Raw genomic sequence first — 22,114 nt, forward strand, 5'->3', positions numbered from 1 at the left:
CGCGGATTTTGTTGGTGAGAAAATTGACGCGCTGTCATGTGACGTAATCGGCCATGAAAATTCAGAGCAGTGCGATAAAGTGAGTGATTTTCGTGATTTTCTGGCTAAAAACTCTGTGAAATTGTTTCAAAAACACTGGCACTTTTTGCGCAAGAGTACATAGAACTAGTCGAAGATGGTGGACAAATTTATAAGTATGTGGAAAGTGCGAGAACTCGCCGACAAAGTGTAAGTTTGCCTGAAGGAATTTTGTTTTGTTGTTTGATGCATTTCTCCACATTTGGGTCCCCTTTCCCACAAAATTCTGCTTTTGTGCGACAAGATTGATACATCAAGATGCTAATTGCATTGCAAAGGTGTGAAATATTGGTAATTGTTGAAGCGAAAGCGAAGGAGAAAGAAATTCCAGGAGATTTTCCATTTGGTGGGTTGGCAGTTTCGCTGTCAAATAATTTCGCGGGTAGGGTGGAGTACCTTATGATAGCTGTGATTTTTTGGTGACTCCCTGAAGCAATAGGTTGAATTAAAAAATCAGCCCTAAGATTTGTTTTAGTTAAAATGTTATTAAGGATTTTATTAGAAATATTGTGTTTAGAAACAGAACCACAAAAAACTTACTAATGGAAATTTTAAAATACTAAATAACATAGAATAAAATGAATAAAAATTGAAATAACAAATGAAATATAGGGCTAAATAATTATATAAATAGTTTAAAGTTAATACTTAATTAGTCGAGATATTAAAATACCTTATAAATACTTAAAATATGTACATTGAAAAGTTTTGATTAATATCTTGGAAATCCTCTATGCCCTAGATACACTTACGACTTAAGCCGAGAGGCGGCTTAGTGGAAAATGTGGGAAATGCACATTTATCATTATTTCTAATATAATTACGTTAAGCCGTCTCTCGGCTAATCCTCAGGTGTGTCCAGGCCGTTACACTCAGTCCCGGGATTATGCACATTTCCGTGATCGAAGAAAACGAGAGAAATGGCATTACGCATGGAGAAAATTTCCATACCCTCAGGGGCTTGCTTTTGAGCAAATTTCGCGCGGGCTAAAAGTAATCAAAACAAAAAAAATCAACTGTTTAATTGAAATGCATTAACAAAAAGTACTTTTTGGTCAGAGTTCTTCAATAAATGGCTAGTTCAATAAATAAAAATTACCCTAATAAAAGAAATTAAAGTTTTATTCTGAAAAAGAAACACAGTGCTATCAAATTTCCCGCAACGTTACATAGTATACATTCTGGCGTATTTCAAAGAATATTTCATAAATTGGCTTCCAATGGTAGGCAAACTTGCATGATTATATGTGCATAATTCCGTCAGGGAAATTATTTCGTGAAGTAAAATAGGCAGAACAAAAAGTTCAACTACTCAAAAAAAATGCATTCTAAATGGTGCTTTTTGCACTTAAATCCCTCAATAAATAGAATATTTAAAAATTTTTCAAGAAATTGAAGTTTTTCTGATAAATAATGTATAGTCGGCCTTTTGCCTGAGAGATCCGTTATGGAGACCAAGGCTTGTCTTGGCCAATTACCCGGCAGCGACACAGTACTGTGCCCCCATCCGAACTCTTCCAGGTCATTATTGCCGATACCGACTGACTGACAGTATCTCGTCTCTCAACTAATGAAAGATGTTGCTGGGAGCGAGTGACGGGAAATACGTAGGGAAAGGATTCCACTAGCCGGGTTCTATTTCCCTATCAAGTGGAAAATCTCAATAACAATAAGCATAAAGTGTTTTCAAATCTCCTGTTGTACAAAACAGTATATACATTAAAGCGTATTTCGAAGATTATTTCCTAAATCTGTTCCCAATGGTAGGCAAATACGCATAATTGTTTTTGAATAATTCCGTCAGATGCATAATCCTGAAGTACATATAATCCCGGGATCCTCTGTATATTATCATTCGAACAAAGTTTTCTGAGCTCTGAGTGAGTGTGGTTTTTCACTTGAAGCAGACATAGAAACAACATTCTATTTACTAATCCACTAAACTAAAACCCTCTAGAAAGCTCTTAGAATGCTAGCAGTGATTATACAATGTTTCATTTTTTTTATGATCTAAAAATTCGTTTGCCATTCAACTGTAGTTGTATTCTGAATTTGTATTTTAAAGTCTTTTCAAGTTAATTTGAACATTTTGTCGTTGGACCCATATTTTATGAAACAGGCTACATAACAAAGTGATGAAAAAGTTTCGAATGAAGAAGAACTGAATTAAGCGTGTACTTTAATCATTTTAATAATTTATTTTTTAATTTTATAGACTCTTTATATTCAGTATTTTAGCATTAAGCTATTTTTTGCTTTTAAGGGACAAAATGTCCTAAAGAGATAGGTTCAATGACTTTGAAAATCTTTGACTTTGATACGCTTTAAGAAAAAAATAAAATTTTAATAGGGAAATGCTTATGAGATATACTTTTTTGCATTTATCACTCGACACAAATTTGTTTTTTCTTAACATTGTCAGATTTTGTACCTCTTACTGTCAATGAATAATTTATATTAAATTTCGGAAGGACTATAGACTGTCGATCTTAGAAAATTAGCAGTTTATGTGTATTTCACTTATTTCTCTCCTTATCATTATCTGACTAATATATATACAAACTTCTACGTTAAATAGTTCTTCAGAATTGATCAACTCATTAAATTCTTAAGCGAACCAAAATTTTGAAAAAAATTACTATTCTGTAAAATGTATGAACATAAACTGATTTTTCTGGCTGAAAATCAATATCCACGTTAATTTTTTAATACAGTAGACTCTCTCTCAATCGGCTCTTTTTCAATCGGAAGAAAAATTTTATTGACCATTTTCACGTTTAATTATGAAGCTAATGTGCTCAAATTCGCTGTAGTTCTTTCTATTTTATCGTGATTCTTTATAATTGAGCGCTTTTTGTGGAATTTACAAAGGCTTTGACACCCAAATCTATCGATAATCCGGATGACATTTTGGCCCAAATGCCCAATTGAGAGAGAGTCTACTGTATTGCGGTTAATTGGAAATTTTTAAAATATAAAATAAAAAAAAAGAATCTTTAACTTTATAAAAGTTAATAAAGCTGAATTTAGTCTTATTAGAAATTAACATTAGCGTATCATATCCCAATAGGTGAATTCTGTGACTTTCTGGCAAATGCCATATGAGCAATTGCGTTCGAATCTCAGGAGACCTCATTCGAAAATGTGGGTCTGTAGCCTTGATATTGTCATTTCAACTCACATGGGATAGTCAGAAGTCACACATTTGAGATTCCTAGCATTCCAAATTGAAAAGAATTTTATTAAACAAATTAAGTAAAAAGATTTTATTCATATAAATCAATAAATTGCATTTTCGAACCCATTATGATATGAGAAAGAAAATGCTTTAATTGACATTGTCAGGCTGCGAACTCACGTGTGACAATGTTAGAAAAATTACATAATTCCTCTACACATCAGTGTTTTGTTCAATCGTTCTGTTGAAACATTTAATTTAAATAGTGTAAGTTATATTTTTAATAAGAAATATTATACTTTTTTTTGCAAAATATCAGTTTACTTCTATTTTTTTTTCGAAGCTTTAAATTGATGCAATTAATTTGTCTACTTGAAAAACGCAGACTATGAAATGTTGCTGAAAGAGGACAAAAAAAACATTTAAAAGGGTGTGCCAAACCAATAACTGCTCGCTTTCTTAAAATTTAATTTCGACTAATTACAATATCTGTGACTTCAGAAGAAATTCACACGTAATAAAACCACCATCAAGGTTGTTAGCGACTGGTTTTTCAAACCCAATCCCTCTGCATTTTCCTTGCAGAAGAAATTCATTAATGAACCTTCCAATATGACCTTATTTCTCTGCTTTTCTCACCTTTTACCTACGAAATGGCAATTAATTATCCCATATTATTCTGGGTATTTTTGCAGGACAAATGTCGTGATGAATTACACGGAAATCGAGGGGAAAGTGCGAGAGGCAACAAATGATGAACCATGGGGCCCCACGGGGCCTCTAATGCAGGAATTAGCCCACGCTACTTTCACCTACGAACATTTCCCGGAGGTGATGTCGATGCTCTGGAAGCGAATGCTGCAGGACAATAAACAGAACTGGCGGAGAACGTACAAGGTGATCAAATTTTCTATAAATAGAATTCCCAAAAACTCATTAATTTATTCCATTTGATTCCTCAAGCGTCTCATCATTTTCGCAATCTTCTCTTTTTTTTTTGTTAATAGACAAAGAATTCTTATATTAATCCGATTTTATGCTAATTAATTGGATTTTCGCACCAAAAAGTGCGTTTTGTCCAAAAAATTGATTCCATCCAAAGTTCATTGAATGCTGATAGAGAAGTTTTTTTCAGCAGAAAATTGCACACTTGGGCTTTTCCCATGATACTAAAATTGCCTTGAACTCTTCTAATGTGTAAAATATGCAAAAGTAAATTGAGTTATTTAGAAGTTATATGCATCAATTTTCCCATTAATACCTGTAATTTAATTAACCACGTGGTTTGCAATTTTAATATTCAGTGATTTTTTTTTGATGAGAAAGCTGTAGGAAAGTGTTTAGAAAATTGTAGAACTAAATAATTCAAAGTTAATATGCTTGCAAAATGCATTAAAAAGTCGGAGCAAGATATTTTTGACCCAGCTATAAGGCTTCGAATGGGCTATTAATACCCCTTTACAATTTGTGATTTTGTTCTGCAAATCATAAAATAATTTTGAAAAAATATAAAATTTATATGCCGCTATTCATGAGATAGCATTGTTTATTGGCTTCAAATGTTTCTCAGTCGACTCTGTTTATTTTGGATCATCAAAAGAGACATCAAATTGATAATACTACACACTTACAGTTTTACGAAACATGAAAAGTTAGTCAGGTCACCGCTAATGTCGCTCTTTTCGCATTTTAAGGAACAGTGCTATACAAAAAATTCCTTACAAACTATGTTTTGTGCGTGCTAATTATGATTCAATCATGCAGGATTTTGAAATTTGAAGTGAAGAAAGTTATACGGGCTTTAGACCTAAACTTTAGCCGGTTTAGCCATATGGCTTAACTGTTCTAATTTCTTATCAATCGCGATTTTTAGGAAAAATTTAAATTAGATTGGATTATTAAAGATAAATGACCTATTAGGTTCTCAAAAAGCAATAAAATTTCTCGCAATTTAAGATTTTGAGGCGAAAGATTCGGAAACTGGGCCAAACCTCTAGTCTGAAGAACGCTTTAAAGTCCCATTGTTCCCCCTAAAAAGAAATAATTTGACAATTTTGATTTCAAGCACAAAAATATATTTTAAAATTAAATATTTTATTTAAAATTTATTAGAAGATAATTTTAATTGAAACTTGTTGAGTCATTTTTTTTGGTTTTTATCGAATTAATTTAATCGATTTAATTTGTTACGTAATTTTAATAAATTTCAATTACAAATTGGAACAAGTTAAGGGGTTACGTTAGTCAAAAAAATTTGAAAAAACAACATATTTCTCTATTTTTTCACATAATAAAAAAGTTATTTAATTCAAGCTTTTAGGGATACAGTAGACTCTCTCTCAAATGGGCATTTGGGGCGAAATGTCATCCGGTTTATCGATAGATTTGGGCGTCAAAGCCTTTGTAAATTCCACAAAAAGCGCTCAATTATAAAGAATCACGATAAAATAGGAAAAATCACAGCGAATTTGAGCAAATTAGCTTCATAATTAAATGTGAAAATTGTCAAAAAAAATTTTGCGCCCGATTGAAAAAGAGCCGATTGAAGGTATAATATTAAAACTATATTTTCGGAAATTCTCATTTAAATTTTATTTAAAAATTCAGCCGATGTGACCTGATTTTCGGAGACCTTTTTGGAAAAAGAAACAGACTAAATTAATCCGAAAGCAAAAAACTGACAATTTTCCCTTTTAGAAGATTCTTAGAGCGAAGAACTTTTGAAAAAAATATAAATTTGGGGTTCTTAGGATCATTTGATAGAAAAATTACTATTTTAGAATAGTACTATTTTTTAAAAGTATTGTTTACATCACGGTCCGTCTTGTTGAATAAGTTGTGATCCTTCGTTCAAGGACTAGTTCAACTCAAATGCTAATAGGAAATATTTTGTTTTCCTAATGTAAGTTAACACTAAACCTATCGAACGTTTTTGCTCGTTTTTCGGTCTAATGGCAAACAGCGGTAGGGTAGGATACTCTACAAATTTGTCTCGGAAAAGGGCAAAAAATTAAAATTTAAACACTGAAAAATCTTTTACATGCATTTTTTAAGAAATTTATAAAGTTTGATAGCGACATTGTACCGTTAAAATATGTGTTAATTTGAAACCGGTCAATTTGACCGGGTTTTGGTAGGTTTAGTGTTAATATTATTTTTTTTTTTTTTTTTTAATTCAATAATGGCTGAATTTTTAATTTTTTAAAACCAAAATCACCAAAATCAGAAAATATAGTTTAAATGTTGCACTTTTAATTGGCTCAAAACTTTAATTAATTTTTTTTTATTTTGTTGAGACAAAACATGCTGTCTCTTTATAGTCCCTTTGACTAACCCAACTACATTTCGCTATAGGTTTGGGACGAAAACACTGTTACCCTTGCCGACAATAGGGTCATATATGACCCAGAAAATTCTACACGCTTTTCTGGAAAATTGAGAGTAGTTTATTATATCAAAATATGCAATATACAATCTTTGGACATTCTATTTTGTGCTTCTAAAGAACTTTTTGCTGAAAAAAATAAATGAATACAAAAAATTTTGAAAAAGAAAAGTCATTTCACAAAGTTCGAAATTCGTGATTTTTGATTTCAAATATTTTCTTTTCCTGAATATCTGGAGTCTTGAGAAAATTAGCCAAGAATCTTACATCCTTCTATTATGATGTCGTGCACAAACCGATAGATTTCAATTAATGTAAATAGTCAAAAAAAAATTTCCCCGGGTTTCATATGACCCTAATGACGTAAAAGAGTTAAAGGCTTAAGAAGTCTATTATATTTATTGGCTTTTCAAATAGATCTTAGAATTTTTTAAACTCTACTTGTGAATGGTAAGAGTGGTTCATTCCTGAGATATATTTCTCCACTCTGTATTATTTTCCTAGTGTGCCTCAACTAAAATAGAAAGCCACGTAGGTTTTCTATTTTATTTTAAAGTGTTTTGAGTGTTATTTTTTTGTTAAATTGTTATTTTTTTTAATACATATCTTTTTTGCATTCATTTTAATGTCATCACATATTTATAAATCGCTTGAATATCCAAATATTCGCATATAAATAAACAGAGCTTTCGAAGAAGGAGATTTTTTGCGCCTAAAGATAGGCATTATTGCACCGCAATAATGATGCTATTCCAATATAAAGTGAATATGTTTTTTTAGTACTTTACTCTTCTCAAATGCTTCTGCATTATTGACTTCTTTCTATTGGTTCCTGTCTCGACTGTTTTCCCAACAACAAGTATTACTCTTTTCATTTATCATTGGAAAAGCATTATTAAAAAATATTTTAAGTTTTAAGATGTAGATTCTTAAATAGAAAGGCAATTGAGGTATAAATTGCAACAATTTTCTTTTCTGTGTGATCAATTGCAAAGTAAAACACCAGTCTAATTGGTCTTTTCGATTCATGCCATAAATCTTATTTCTTGATAACATTTAAAGTCTTTGGAGTTCAAGTTTTATGAGTTTCCGTTGTGAAATATGTACTAAATATATTGCAAGTCTGATATATTTCCTTCTTTCGAATTTCCCCGAGAAGAAAAAGTGCAAAAAGCAACAGGTATTGCGGAATATTGTTGTGTTAATGTTAGAAGGGAAATTGGCACCCTTTCTATGTTAAATAAAATCCACCCACAAGGTATACAAATAAGAAAGGAATGGAGAAAGACAGAAAGAGAAAAGTGGACATAAAAGTGCGAGAATTCTTTGGCAAGAGATAAGATAAAATGCGAATTGTTTACCAAAGTCTTGTGTTTATCCATCAAATATGTACTATGTTTCCTCTCTTCAATACACATCATAATGTGAGCCTGTTGTGTTTGCCCGCAGAGTCTCCTCCTGCTCAACTATCTCGTGCGAAATGGGTCTGAGCGAGTGGTGACGTCGGCCAGGGAACACATTTATGACTTGCGATCGCTAGAGAATTACTCATTTATGGATGAAAATGGGAAGGATCAGGGTATTAATGTGAGGCACAAGGTTCGTGAGCTCATTGACTTTATTCAGGACGATGAGAAAGTGCGCGAGGAGCGGAAGAAGGCAAAGAAGAATAAGGACAAGTACATTGGGATGAGTTCTGATGCCATGGGTGGACGATTCGGTGGCTACAGTGACAAATACAACGATTCACGATATGATGACAGAAATTGGTGTAAGTAATAAATACAATAATCTATTATTTGTTCGCTAATTGACACAACAAATATCAACTTCTGGCTTTTGTGCTGGGAATTCTTGTGAATTATCTCACGTCTGCTCCAAATTTATTTTCCACCTTGATCCTACAATGTTTCAGTTGATGCCAAAATGATTTTTTTGCATAGAGAACAATTTGATAAGACAATTAATTTAATGGAAATTATCAAAATGAATTAGTTGAATGTCATGCTTCAATTACCGCTCAATTGCATTTTAATTGAGCTTTCACAAAAGTATTTATTTTTTTCCGCATTAGAAATAATCATTGCGGATTTTACGGAGTATTTGAGATTGAATCTATTTTTCCTCTTTAATATTTTTTCAAATAAAAAAAAATACACAACATTATAAATATTCATACTTTTTCACAGACTGATTGCTCTTTTAAGTGAAAACTATTTCTTTTTAATATTATACAGATGCTACGTTTTATTATTATTATTTTTTTGTTGAACAATAAATCAAGACGTCTACAAAGTTATCAAAACTAATTATTGTTATGACTTTTTGTTACTTTTTTTGATAAAAGCTGTAAAACTTTTTAAGTAAGATTAATTTTGTTTGTTGGAGCTTTGAATAAACAAAATTATTACGAATTATGAAGTGCTATTCCAATAAAAAATGAAAAAAAGGAACTCTTTCTCCTGAACACTGTTTTAGCACATGACTGTTTTAAAGTACTTCTGCATTATCGACATTTTCTTGTGATGGTTCTTGTCTCGACTGTTTCCTTAATCCTTACCGTGTCCCAAAACCACCAAATAACCGTTACAGGAACCAAATGAATAAAACACATAGAAAAGTCCGAAAAGTCGATAATGCAGAAGCACTTGAGAACAGTAAAGTACTAAAAAAATCCATGCTCATATTTTTCATTGGATTAGCATCATAATTTTTTTTTAAATAATTTATCGGTTCACAAAACAAAGTCGATTTATAAATCATTCAAAAGTGGTTGGTCATTGTTAAGCTACAATAATAAAGTTCTTTGGAAGTCTAACTTCTGAGGACTGACCCGTACTCACCTGCTCGGAGATTTCACAATATGTTTTTGCACTGCTCATATTATTTTTAAGGCTACCAAAAAACCGATTTTTACCATAAAACTCCTCCAGTTTTTGATTCATTCTTGTTCGGAATTCCTCTGTACTTTCCTCATAGAAAGGTCCAAAGATTCGTTGTAGGATCCGTTATGACTGTCTTCAGTCGAATTTTGATCTTTATTGACCACGAGACTATCCTTGATCGAAATATCAACGAGAGTTCGAAGTAGCTTCTACGTACTTCCCGCTGTGAGTCTCTCATTAACCTCTATTCCGACTTCATTACCCGTCGTCAGTGCCGTCAGTACAGATCCGAGATACAGTAGTAGACTCTCTCTCAAATGGGTATTTAGGGCGAAACGTCATCCGGTTTATCGATAGATTTGGGCGTCAAAACCATTGTAAATTTCACAAAAAGTGCTCAATTGTAAAGAATCACGATAAAATAGGAAGAACTACAGCGAATTTGAGCGAATTAGCTTCATAATTAAATGTGAAAATTGTCAACAAAATTTTTCGCCCGATTGAGAAAGAGCCGATTGAGCGAGAGTCTACTGTATTTTAAATTTCATTGACAACCTCAAGAATAGTACAATATTTGATATAAAAATTATTGTGCAATTTATTACGGCTTCTTATGTGATTGGAACCGGTTCATACTTATCAGAAATTTGAAAACTATTCTATAACTAACCAACTTAAACGTGACCCCGTTTGGTTAAGAAATATTTTATTTAAAATTTTCTTAATGTTTGACCTCTTTGACCTTGAAAACCCGGTTATATAAATTTTCAAAAATGTTTTCGTACATGGAAGAAATGTCTGATCAGATAAGCTCTAAAATATTACCAAAAAGTTGAAACATTTCTAATCGCTCAACTTCAGCTACAATTGAGTAAACCGGATGACGCTAAGATGTCAATTGTCAGATTGCACGAGAGCTTTCCAAAACAAATTTTTTTTTTTCAAGTTCTGGCAATTAGAACCTGAAATAGGACCATTTGAGAATTAAATTTCAAAATCAAACACGCGTCTTAACGGTCACTGAATTTAAATTCTGTACATTAATGCATTACGAAATCTATTGATTTAGATAGAGTAACTATCCAAGAAAACGTATTGGCTACCACAAATCAAATCGGGAAAGATGATGAAGGCCAATTTTAAGAAATTCGACGGTATGTCGAATTTTCCGTCCGCTGTTTTGAGCAAAATTTTTGCATGACTCCGCGAAGCGAGAAAAGAACAATAAAATGTATTTTCATCTCTGTCGGACTATTTTTCCCAAGTAACTGAAGGAGTAAAGTTACTAAAAATACATTCCCGACAGCAATTCGGATAAAAATTGCCCAGGAATAAATCATATAAAATCACTCAATTTGCGTATGATGTATAATACCATGGTAAGAAATGGGTTAAAAGGAATTCATTAATAAACAGTTCTTTTTGGCCAGAGTTCCTCAATAAATTGTTGGAATATTTAAAATTTTTACCTTTATAAAAGAAATAAAAGTTTTATATTGAAAAATAAGTAGAGTAAAGTGGTACAAGTTGGACAGTGGTACAAGTTGGACAATGGTACAATTTGGACAGGGCTTTTTATCTTGATAAATTTAGTACTGCATTTTTATTTGTATATTTTTAATGCTTTAGTTTTAAACTTTGGTTTCTAGTGCTTAAAAACAAATTTTGTACTGTATTTATCAAGAAAAAAGCCATGTCCAACTTGTACCGGCGAATTGTCCAACTTGTAACACTAATTCCAAATTATAAACTTTACCCTATAGTGTCTTCAAACTTCTCGTGTTACAAAATAGTATACATTCAGGCCATTCAGGCGTATTTCAAAAATGATTTCATGTCTCCCAAAAGTAGGCAAACTTACATAATTGTATGTGGATAATCTCGTCCAGGTTCAAATCCCGAAGTGCATAATGCCGGGACTGAGTGTGAAGAACTTGATGATCAAAGCATTGTATTTCTCTCAGAGCAAGAGTGGCCTATTTTAATAAGAAAATGCTTATAGGATAGACCCCTTTTGCCCCTTTTGCTCTGAGCGTCTCAATTAATTTAATTCATCAATAAAATTTACTCTGAAACAATTCTATCATTAATTTCTCAGATCAAAGTTTTTTTTTTCATTTTTGTCGTTAAAAGGAAATTCGCCGGAATAAGGAAAAAATAGAGCAACCACAAAAATACTTCTACATGTCATAAATCAAAGTCTTTTATTACATTAATTTGCATTTCATGAGAAAGAATTGAGCTTGGGTAAAACCTGATGAAACAAAGGAAAAAATAATTACGGGCTAAAAAAAAATTCTTCGAATTAAATAGCAATTTTTGGGAGTAGAGCGGCGATATAAGAAATGTTACTTGTTTGCAGATTCGGAATCTTCCAGAGGAGGGGGTAATCATTATGAAGACGAGTATCCTTATGATGGTGAAAGAGAGGATTCTGATCATGAATCCGGATACAATTCAGCCAAGTAATTAAAAATTTGTGAATTTTTGGATGAAGGAAAAGATGAATGGGAACGTTGGTGTTGGTTTATTTTTTTCTTGCAGACGCTATTACGACAAGGAACGCACGAGTCCATCGCGTACGATTTCATCTGTGGCCACAGCGTCAACGGCAACGTCTGAGGTGAAGAAGCAATCAAATCCAATTTCTGTCAAGTCACCAACAAAGCCACAGCCACCGAAGCCCGTAAGCAAAAAAATTGATATGGGAGCAGCGGCAAATTTTGGCAAAAATTCAGAATTGGGCATCAATTCGCCAACACACAAGTCCAGTCACGATGAAGATCTCTTCTCGCCTAACAATAACACCGCAGCTGCCAAGAGCAATGATCTGCTGGAGGATTTGTTCAGAACATGTCCACCGGTTCAGGGTAAGGGACCGAGTGGTGAAGTCAGCCTGGAGGATGACTTCAATCCACGAGCTGAGGACAATCAGGAGTTTGGAGACTTTGCTAGTGCTTTTGGCAACGAAAGTGCAACAGCAGCAGCCGCAACGGCACCGGCTAAGAAAGTGGATGAATTTGCGGATTTTTCAGCGGCTTTTCTGGGCGGTACCGAAGTTCCAGCAGCAGCAGCACCAGCGCCCACGGTGGCTGGGAATGCAAATACACTTCTTCTCAGCACAACTCCACTGGCTTCCAACAATTTCGGACCATCGCCCACGATCAACATGTTTGGTAGTGCAATGCCAGTTCAGAATCCAGCCCCGGCTCAGGATCTTCTGTCTGACTTCAGTGGACTGCAGCTGAACACAACGCCACTCAATGGTGAGTTTTTCATTCTCTCTTTTTTGTTTCTCTTGATCTTTTTAAGAGTGTGATTTTATGGGGACTTATCAGAGTGATTTAGTTATTTCCGTAAGCAGTGTTTCTCAAACTTCATGCAACCAATATTGAAATGTTTAACTGAGGAAATTGCATTAGGCTAGTGATTTTGTTCTTTTGGTTTCTAATACTAATTTTCCTATTACTTAGATCCAATAACTTGCGACAAATTAGTTCTGATTTTCCTACACTTATTTCAATTTTTACAAAAGCAAAGTCTAAGAACCCTCTTCCTCTCTCGTAGCGGATCGTCGTAAAGAGTCTGAGACGCACCCTAGTTTGTTCATAAACCGATCCATTTCCATTTTGAATTAATTATAGAATGGTCATTTAGTTCTTGCCCTTTTACAATATCAAAATTTCATCGAAAAGCATTGTCTAGTTTTCGAAAAATTCGACATTGAATTTTCGAAAATCCATTTTTCGATTAATCGGACCTTCGACTTAATACGGTATATTGAAAGAGTTGTAAGTATTTAAACGAGAGCTTTCCAAATCATCATTTTTTCAACTTCTGACAAAAATTATAACCTGAAATCGAAATATCGTAATTTCGAAATTAAATATTTGACCCTTTACAGCTCGGATATAGGGTGTCGGGAAAGCTTAACTTTCCGGACCGCAGCATATGCTGCAAGGAAATTTCACCATTTTTTAATTAAAAATATCTAAGCTCAGGAATTAATTCAGGTCCTACAAAAAATACCTTACATTTGGACATCCTTATCGTTTGTAATCATCCACAAGAATAGGATTTTTATCAGTTCTGAATAATTGAAAAATATTGCTTTTCAAAGAATATTCATATATGCTGCTTTGGGTACTCAGAGTCCCAAAAGAGACGAAAGAGTTAAGCACCTTTTTTTTTAATAGCCCTTAGCAACTGGACAAATCTAAAAATTGGCCGGATTAACCGAAAGACGGCTTACTATGATTATAATCTAAATAATGATTAAATTACATTTTCATCAATTTTCCGCTAAGTCGTCTGAAGGCTTAAGTCGTGAGTCTATGAAGGACGTTAAAGTTCAGCTATTAGGGTCAAGCTAATTCAAAACCTGTTCTAAATGGAAATTTTTCGCTATTCCAAATGGAAACGTCATTGTTTTCATGATAAATACAGTACTAAATTATCATATTTATATATTTTCTTTACCTCAGTTTCATTATTTAGTTAATTTTGCTCCAAATAAAGCGAAAATCCATTTATATTCACAAATTTTAATTTGGTAATTTCTCAGAAAAATTAAAAGTGTACCTTTTCACCATCGAATTTTTCATCGATCGACCATGTTTTTCAATGAAAAACACAATGAGGTGACTGTTGTTTATTCGTTTTGTTTAACATTTATGTCATATTTCTGGCTAATTTTAGTCAAATTAAATGCTAATCTTTATTGTTAACGATACGTGAAGTTTTTAAATGAAATAATTACCTATTTCGTGAAGAAAAAGGGTTTCTCTGATGTGTCTGCAAATGCTTCAATAGGAAACTCCGGAAATATGATTTTTTTGAGAGATTTTCATATTGTTTTAGATTGGAAATGAGGAAAGACCAAGAATAAGAACAAGTCATGCACTCAAGAGCAACTCAACAAGGTTTTGGAAGCCTTTCATCGCGGTTTCATTTATACTATTTGTCTCCAATTAGAAAATTTCCCTTGTCTCCATTTGGATTAATATGTTTCCAATAGAAGCATTTTACGCTCGCGTATTTTTTTTGTATTTGAGAAGTTTTCAAATTATATCTAAAGAATTTTCACTAAACAGTAACATTCTAGAAGAGTCAAGGAGCAAATTTATGTAATTCTCTTCAGAAAAAAATTGAACTTAAAGTGTTGAATCTTCTGTCAAAGTTAAAGCGTATGGAAATGGTTTTGAATTAGGACATTTACCCTAAATCAAAATATTTAGGATGTAAATGAACTGACAGATAGATGACTGTATGGAATATATTAGATGAGATCATATATTCTGTCAGTAGAAGAGGTAAAAAGTTTGGAGTGGTATATCTCAGCTCCTGATGAACATAATTGGATGAGTAAACTATTGTTGGAAAGCTTGGTTCATTAGCTTTCAGAATCTGGTATAAGTAATATGCTATGGGTAAACCATGGTCATCCAGAACCACTTATGTCGAAGAAGACACTTTTTGCAACGTCTTGTTTTGACCATCCACTGCTGTGAGCAGGAGTGGCCCACAATTCTAACACATGGACTATTTGTTAGAGGAACTCAAAGGGTATAATTTGTTGTACCAGATTTCTAGATTCCAAAAAAAATTCCTGGATGATATTGGTGTCTGAGGACGAAATGTCCGCCTTGGCCATGTCAAAAACATATCCAAATATGAAAAGGATCGATGGTTTATTTCTTGAGATATTCCCAAAAGAGTGGTTTCTGGAGGAGAAGGAGTGGGATGAGAGGCAAATGCATGTGTTGTTTCGATTCCTTAGATTGACTTATGGGGGGGTACTCAGAACAATAAAAGTCGCTAACTTTGTCTCTTTGGTCAGAAAATTGATCAGAAGAAATTCTGCTCGTCTGACCAGATTATTAGCAAGTGCAAGAAGAAGAGGTCGGACGTCTTTGAGATGTATGAATGAAATGTCCGCCAGGATACTCTCTAAAACATATCCCAAAATGAAATGCATCGATGGTCTGGTTCTTGAGATATTCCTAAAGGAGTGATTTCTGGAGGGGAAGGATAGACGTGGGGATGAAATTGAAATGACATTTGGATTCCTTGGATCAACTTATGGGGGGGTACTCAGAACATTCCAAGTCGATATCTTCATTAGTTTGTTCAGAAAATGGAATAGAAGGATTTCTGCAATTTTTTCCTTGCGTTTAACATTTTAAAATTCTTGCAAAAGTCGATGAATAAAAAAAAGTAAGATGTCCAAAAAAAAGTTTCTTCTACAAATTATACCCTTTGAGTTCCTCTAACGAACAGTCCAAGTGCGAGAATTGTGGGTCACTCCTGGTCCCAGCAGTAGATGGCCAAAAAAGACGTTGCAAAAAGTGTCTTCTTCGACATAAATGGTTCTGGATGACCATGATTTACTCATAGCCAATTACATATACCAGATTCTGAAAGCTAATGAACCAAGCTTTCCAACAATAGTTTACTCATCCAATTATGTTCATCAGGAGCTGAGATATACCACTCCAAACTTTTTACCTCTTCTACTGACAGAATATATGATCTCATCTAATAAACCAAAATTTCCTCTATAATTTTGCCCCAACACTTGATCTTATCGGTTGCTTGGTAAAGTAGAAGCAGTCAAATTGGCATCTGAGTGGTTTCAAACCGTTATTATGGGAAAAGTCAATTTTTGCATACTTAAACAACAAAATCGGACAGATGGCATTCTCTGAACAAAAAATGATGTTTGAACGAAATATAGATATAAAGTTCTTCTGCAATTATGGCGAAGTAATCATCAAAATCGGTTCAGCGACAGTCGTGATAATTGAGGTTATGTGATATTGAAATTGGTTTTTCGACTGTGGCGCCCCTGGTGTTGGTCCCACGAAATTCAAATATTCTAGAAAGTTATAGCACTTTGCCATACCTTTAATTTGCGCCCCCGGTTGTCAAAATCGGTTAAGTAGAACCAGAGATATGAGGTTTTGAATTTCGTGAACTTTCACCTGTCATATCTGAGGTTCAATTGTAAGCACATCGAACCCACGCCACTTTTTGGAAACGTCATAGACTAGACTACAACACCCTAAAATTTGAATAATTTTCTGCACAATTGCGTTTTTGAGGAAAATGAGTTTTTTTGCTCACCGTTTATCGAATTTTCGTTTTATTTCTTCAATTTTCTTATATGATTTTCACCTTAGTGCCACCGAGTATGAGATAAGGTAATACCGTAATCGAGAATTTGCGTAAGAATTGCAATGAAAATGCGTAAATTAACGAAGTACGGTGAGCATTTTACTGTCAATGTAATTCTGCCCTTAAATTGTTTCATTGTTTATTATCATTTGTTTAGTTTTGTTTTAAAAATCTTACGCTCAACGCACATTAATTTTTGTTTGTAAACATGTTTTCAAAATTTTCTATGAGAGTGAGCGAGATGACTAGCTTTAGATATCTTTCACTCTCACTGTAATGTGAAAAATATATTTACAAAACAAAAGGCATTGTGCGTTGGGCATTACTTTTAATTTTTTAGTTCTAAGATATTTATTCCGGTAATGATAAAATCTGTTTTGTGTTACATTTTTTTTATATTAAAAGTCCAAAGGAAACCTAAGAAAGTGTTTCTAGAGGAAAAAATGCTACTTAGCGGGCTAATTCGATGAACAAACCCTTGAATAACTTTTCGGGGGTTCCTTCTAAAGCCCAATTATGATATCTATAACCGTTTGGATTCTATAAACCAACAACATACAAACAAAAAGAAACAAATTATCTCAAAGAAGTTTGAGGACCACTGACGAGTATTATTCAGTAGAAAATTGCAATTAACCAAATACATGATAAAATTATATTTTATGGGAAAAGTGTAAATTACGTGTGTCCAATTAATTGAATGCAAATTAGTCAAAGCGATTTGTGTACGAATTGCTAAAATCCATTTCATTCATTTATCTCTCCTTCTCTACTAATGCGAATTTTGTGGAAGTAGATAGTTCTTTTGATTTATTTATGATGTTCCCAAGAAAGAAAAGATATATTTTTGCTTCGACAAAAGTGATTTTTTTGTGGACATTGAATGATGATTCCGACATGGGAAAAATTATTTTCCCTTGCAGTTTGCGGAGGTGGAAAGAGTCAATGGATGAGAACATTTGAGGACAGTTTGGAGAAATTGTCGAGAAAACTGGAGACATTGGAGAGAATTTCCACAGAGAGGGAGGAAATGGAAGTGAGAGAATTGCTGAGAAAGATTCTGGATATGGTTCCTTGTGGAGGGAATGTTCAGGAGCTGATGATGAGAGATAATGATGGTTTGAGAGTAATTGCTGAGGAGGAATATGGAAATTTGTTGGGAGGTTTATTGAGAGTTTTCCATCAGGGAAATTCCAATGAGGATATTGAGAAATTTTTCCTCATTCATTGCAATTGTGATTTTGTTGTGGAATCCTTGGAGATTTTGCTGAAAGGGGAGAATTTAAAGGTGAATTTGTGCCTTGTTGGTAGGATTTTGGAGCAAATGATGGAAGATGTTGACGTACTTTGGACAGCTTTTTTGGATTTGAGTCTCCAAGGGGGTGGTCAGGAGGGAAATCCATTGGAGCAATTGGAAAAGAAATCCTCAATGGAGAGATTTATTCAATTATTGGTGAGTGTGCCAGAGAGATTGGCAAATTGCCTGGAGGGCAAAAGTGTCCCAGATATTTTTACACGAGAAATTTGGAGTCAAAAGTTGACAGTAAGAATTCTCCTGGGATTGTACTCTGTTGGAAAAATCAATTTTAGTGAGAAAAGGGAGATTTTTAGTACGACATTCTTGGCTTTAATATTTAGTAGGGTAATTGTGGATTATAATTTTGAGAAGAGATCTGCAGCTTTGGTTAGAAGTGTTCGAGTATTAGAGGCATTTGCGGCGGAAAATGAATTTTTGAAGCAAACTGTGAGGCAATTTCTGGGCAATCTAACGAGAAATGCTACAGAAATCTATGCGGTGATTATTTTTGAGAATGAAGGGAATGCTAAGGAAGTCCTTGGGGATATTCTTAGTCATTCAGAGGCTTGGAAATTTGCTCTTTTGACCAAAATTCCCCTTTTAACATTCACAAAGTCTTCAGGAACTGTGAGGAATCTCGTGAGGTATCTTGCGTGGCTTTCTGATCGGGAAAATGAGGGGTACTTTCTGCAGGATTTGCTGGGAAAAGTCCTCAATTCCTGGTCAAATAAATTCAGTATTGAGAATGTTTCAATTGATCAGCATATTTTTATCACGAAAATTTTGATTTTGGGGATTATTCAGTTGAAAGCAATGAAGAAGTACAAGTTAAAAGAAGATCAAAAGTTCCTGGAGCAGATCAAGAAAAAGCTCTATGAAGGAATTCCTCATCATTTGCAAGCAATGGATGCAAATTTACGAGCTGTTGGAATGATCACAGCTGAGATGATCCTCAATGAGATCGAAGATGTGGATTCTGAGTCAAAATTGGATTTTGAAGTGGAAAAAATGGGAAAAGTTGATGTGAATTTGATAAAAGAACTCAGAGGATTGGTTGATCTTGCTACTGAAGATCCTTCCCCGTCCATTGATCTTGCAGAAATGATCATGAAGATCGAGAATGGGGGAGAAATACCCGTCAAGATCAAAGAGAAAGAACCTAAGAAGAAAATTCCAGAACCTGAAATTCAGGTCAAAATTCCAGAAATTCCAGATGAAGATGATCTGGATTCTGATGATGATCTTGTTCCCTATGACATGAGCAATGATGTCCCTTTGAAAGAAGCTCAAGCTCCCAAGTATCTTCTGGATCTTGAGGAAGGTCTGACAGATGCAGAAAATGTCGAGAGATTTGAACAAAGTCTAGCAGTCTGTAGTGATTTAATCTATCGCCAGCTTCCGGACAATGAAGTCCGCTTGGGGATTAATCTACTGCAAACTCTCCTGTGCCTCGAGGACAAGACCTACTGTGAGAATTTCGAAGAGAATCGCTTCTCCGGATGCCTAGCAATTTGCTGTGTCATCCCAAAAGAAGCTTCAGAACACATCTGCAGAGAATTCTACACAAAACAGTCAAATTATTCTGTCAGCCGAAGAATATTGATGCTAGAAATTCTTGCTGAAGCATCCAAAGAACTGTCAAAAATCCAGAAAACCCAATCAGATCCCCAGCAAAAAGACAACCTTCCCAAATCGGAGATCACGAGAAAATTCACAGTCTCAGAGCCAGATCGAATGAAGGAAGCTCGGGAGGTGATAGAGAAGAGAATCCTGGCAAAAACTCGAAGATTCGCCACAAAAACCCAAAATGTCGCAGCATCCGGAACAATAAATCGCTTTGCAGCAGTTTCAGGATCATTCTTCTGGCCATTGCTTCATGGATTTGGTCGGAATCAATTGATTCTGGAGTCCAAGCAGGGGAAATTGAAGCAAGAAACAGACACAGTTCTCCTAACAGCTTTCATCAAGACCCTCTCAGTTCTCATGATGTCATCACAGAATTGTCCAGGAGCACCAAAATATGCAAAAGAACTCTTTGCATTGGGAGCAGTTTTGAGATTTCACACTGATGCAGCAGTCAGATTGGCTGTCTTCCAGATGATTGGATCTATTCTCATGACTCTGCCAGGGGAAATGCTAAAAAGGGAGTTTCAGGACTATCTCCTGGAGCTGGTGAATTGGCTGACGGAGAGAGTTGGGAATAATGTGGTGAAGAAGGATCCGGATGAAGAGTGTAAAAATCTTGGGAGGCATCTTCTTGTTTTCTGCACAAATATCCTCAAAGAATTTAATTGATTTGCATTTAACATTCTCTTTAGTTTGTACCTTTTTTTTACTTTTATATTAATTAAAAAAATATATAAAAGAGATCTCGAGATACATGATATGTATTTTGTAATAAAGAAATTTATATTCTTGCATTGAATTTATCAAGAATTCTTGGAATTTTTGAGCGAATGTCTCTCATATTGAATTGAATTAAAGAGTGGCTACTTACTAAACGATCAGTTTTTTATTAAATTTACCTAAACTTGCAACTTGGGAAATAATTTTAAAAAAAAATGAGGTGGAAAATGCGAAATGCTTGTACTTATGCCTTGGGTGCTGTATCTCAAAACCTAGTAAGCACAGTTAGCTAAAGAATGCAGAGTTTTCAGCCTATTTTTGCTGAAAACGCTGCTTTTTTTTAGCTAACTGTACTCGCTGGAAAGTACTTTCGTAGCATTTACCGTTTGCCGGTTCACAATCGATTTGAAACGATCCATAAATCACTCAAAAGATCTCCCAAAAAAAGCTGTGGGAAATGCTAATCGAATAAAAAATAATTATCGGTTTATAAACAGGTGTGGAATGATAACTTTTCGACACAATCGAATCGATAGTATCGATAAATCTATGTCTGTTAGATTAAGTGAATGTCGACTTCTTACAGATTGTTGGGCTATTCATTGCGACATTCTTAAAATAATGAGACTGTTGATAAACATCTATATTAGTTACAGGGAGTTCAGCTATCGTTTAAAGTTTTCAGAATCGACAGTCGATAGTGTCGAAAATAAGTTATCATGTCACCCCAGGTTCATTACCGGTTTAGAACCAATTGGAACCGGCTCAGATTTATGAGAAATTCCAAGACCTTTCCAACAACTCCAAATATAACACATTCGGTTGAGAAATACCACCTTTAGAGCCTTTTTAAATTTCGTCCTTGAAAAATCGTTATTAGGAATGATTCAAGGGTGTTTTCTTATATGGACAAAAATTCGCTTTGGTTGAGTTCTTGAAGTGCAGAAGCAAATTGAACAAAATTTCCGACATAGCGGCAGAGAATTTTCCCGTGAGATAATATTGATATGACGCGAAATTTTAGGGGAATATCCCTAAAGAAAACACAGAAAGTTTCCTGTCGCAAAGTCTAACGAAATAAGCCGAAATAAAACATTTACAATTAAGGCAATAATTCATGCGAGTGTCTTGTATGCCAGCAATAAGCGTGGAGGCAACAAATAAGCTGAGTGGAGTAAATAACGTATGCTTCATGAGCTCAATCTGATTGGGTTTAGCAGCATTTAGCATTTAGCAATGCTCCTAAATACTGTTCAACTTCTCTTCCAATTGCTTCCATTATGCATTGTTCATGAATGCTGTGAATTGTGAATCATTTATGATTAAATAAACTTACCTTGAGCAGGTCCGTGAATACGGCTAAGGCACGACCCATTTGCGGGGTTGGACTGAAATCTACCTCTTCTTAGGTTTCTTAGCTATCCCCGTCGGTTTCCTTTCCTGTTGAGCTACAGAGCTACCTACAGTGCTCCTACAGAACTTTTTGATGCCAAGTCCTAAACATATCTTCATAAATCTTCTGGGCTCCTCCTCATGAGTTCTTACGTAAATTTAGGTAAGGCACTCGTCAAACGGTGCCGGCTAAAATCCCGAATCGGTCGCAATCCTTAAGGGCTCTGGAAAAGACAAAATCCAGAAAAGCAAAATCCCGAAATGCAAAATCCTGAAAAGGACGAAATTATACGGAGGATAAATGTGTGTAATAATTTCCCAAAAATTTCCCTTGGTGCCTACCAGTAAGCGCGGATGGAATCGTTGGAATACCTATG

The 22,114-nt window shown here is 34.4% G+C and overlaps 1 protein-coding gene across 1 annotated transcript; it reads left to right on the top strand.

Moving 5' to 3' along the window:
• The first annotated feature begins 5 nt into the window (after positions 1-5).
• Positions 6-20,500, top strand: LOC129799547 (uncharacterized). Its single transcript, XM_055843526.1, has 6 exons — positions 6-228; positions 3,952-4,153; positions 8,091-8,412; positions 11,889-11,991; positions 12,071-12,792; positions 17,626-20,500. The coding sequence occupies exons 1-6, from the start codon at positions 176-178 to the stop codon at positions 20,292-20,294; spliced, it is 4,071 nt and encodes a 1,356-aa protein (XP_055699501.1). The 5' UTR covers positions 6-175; the 3' UTR covers positions 20,295-20,500.
• Positions 20,501-22,114: the final 1,614 nt, after the last annotated feature.

Source organism: Phlebotomus papatasi, chromosome 1, assembly GCF_024763615.1.
Source record: "Phlebotomus papatasi isolate M1 chromosome 1, Ppap_2.1, whole genome shotgun sequence".
Lineage (NCBI taxonomy): Eukaryota > Metazoa > Arthropoda > Insecta > Diptera > Psychodidae > Phlebotomus > Phlebotomus papatasi.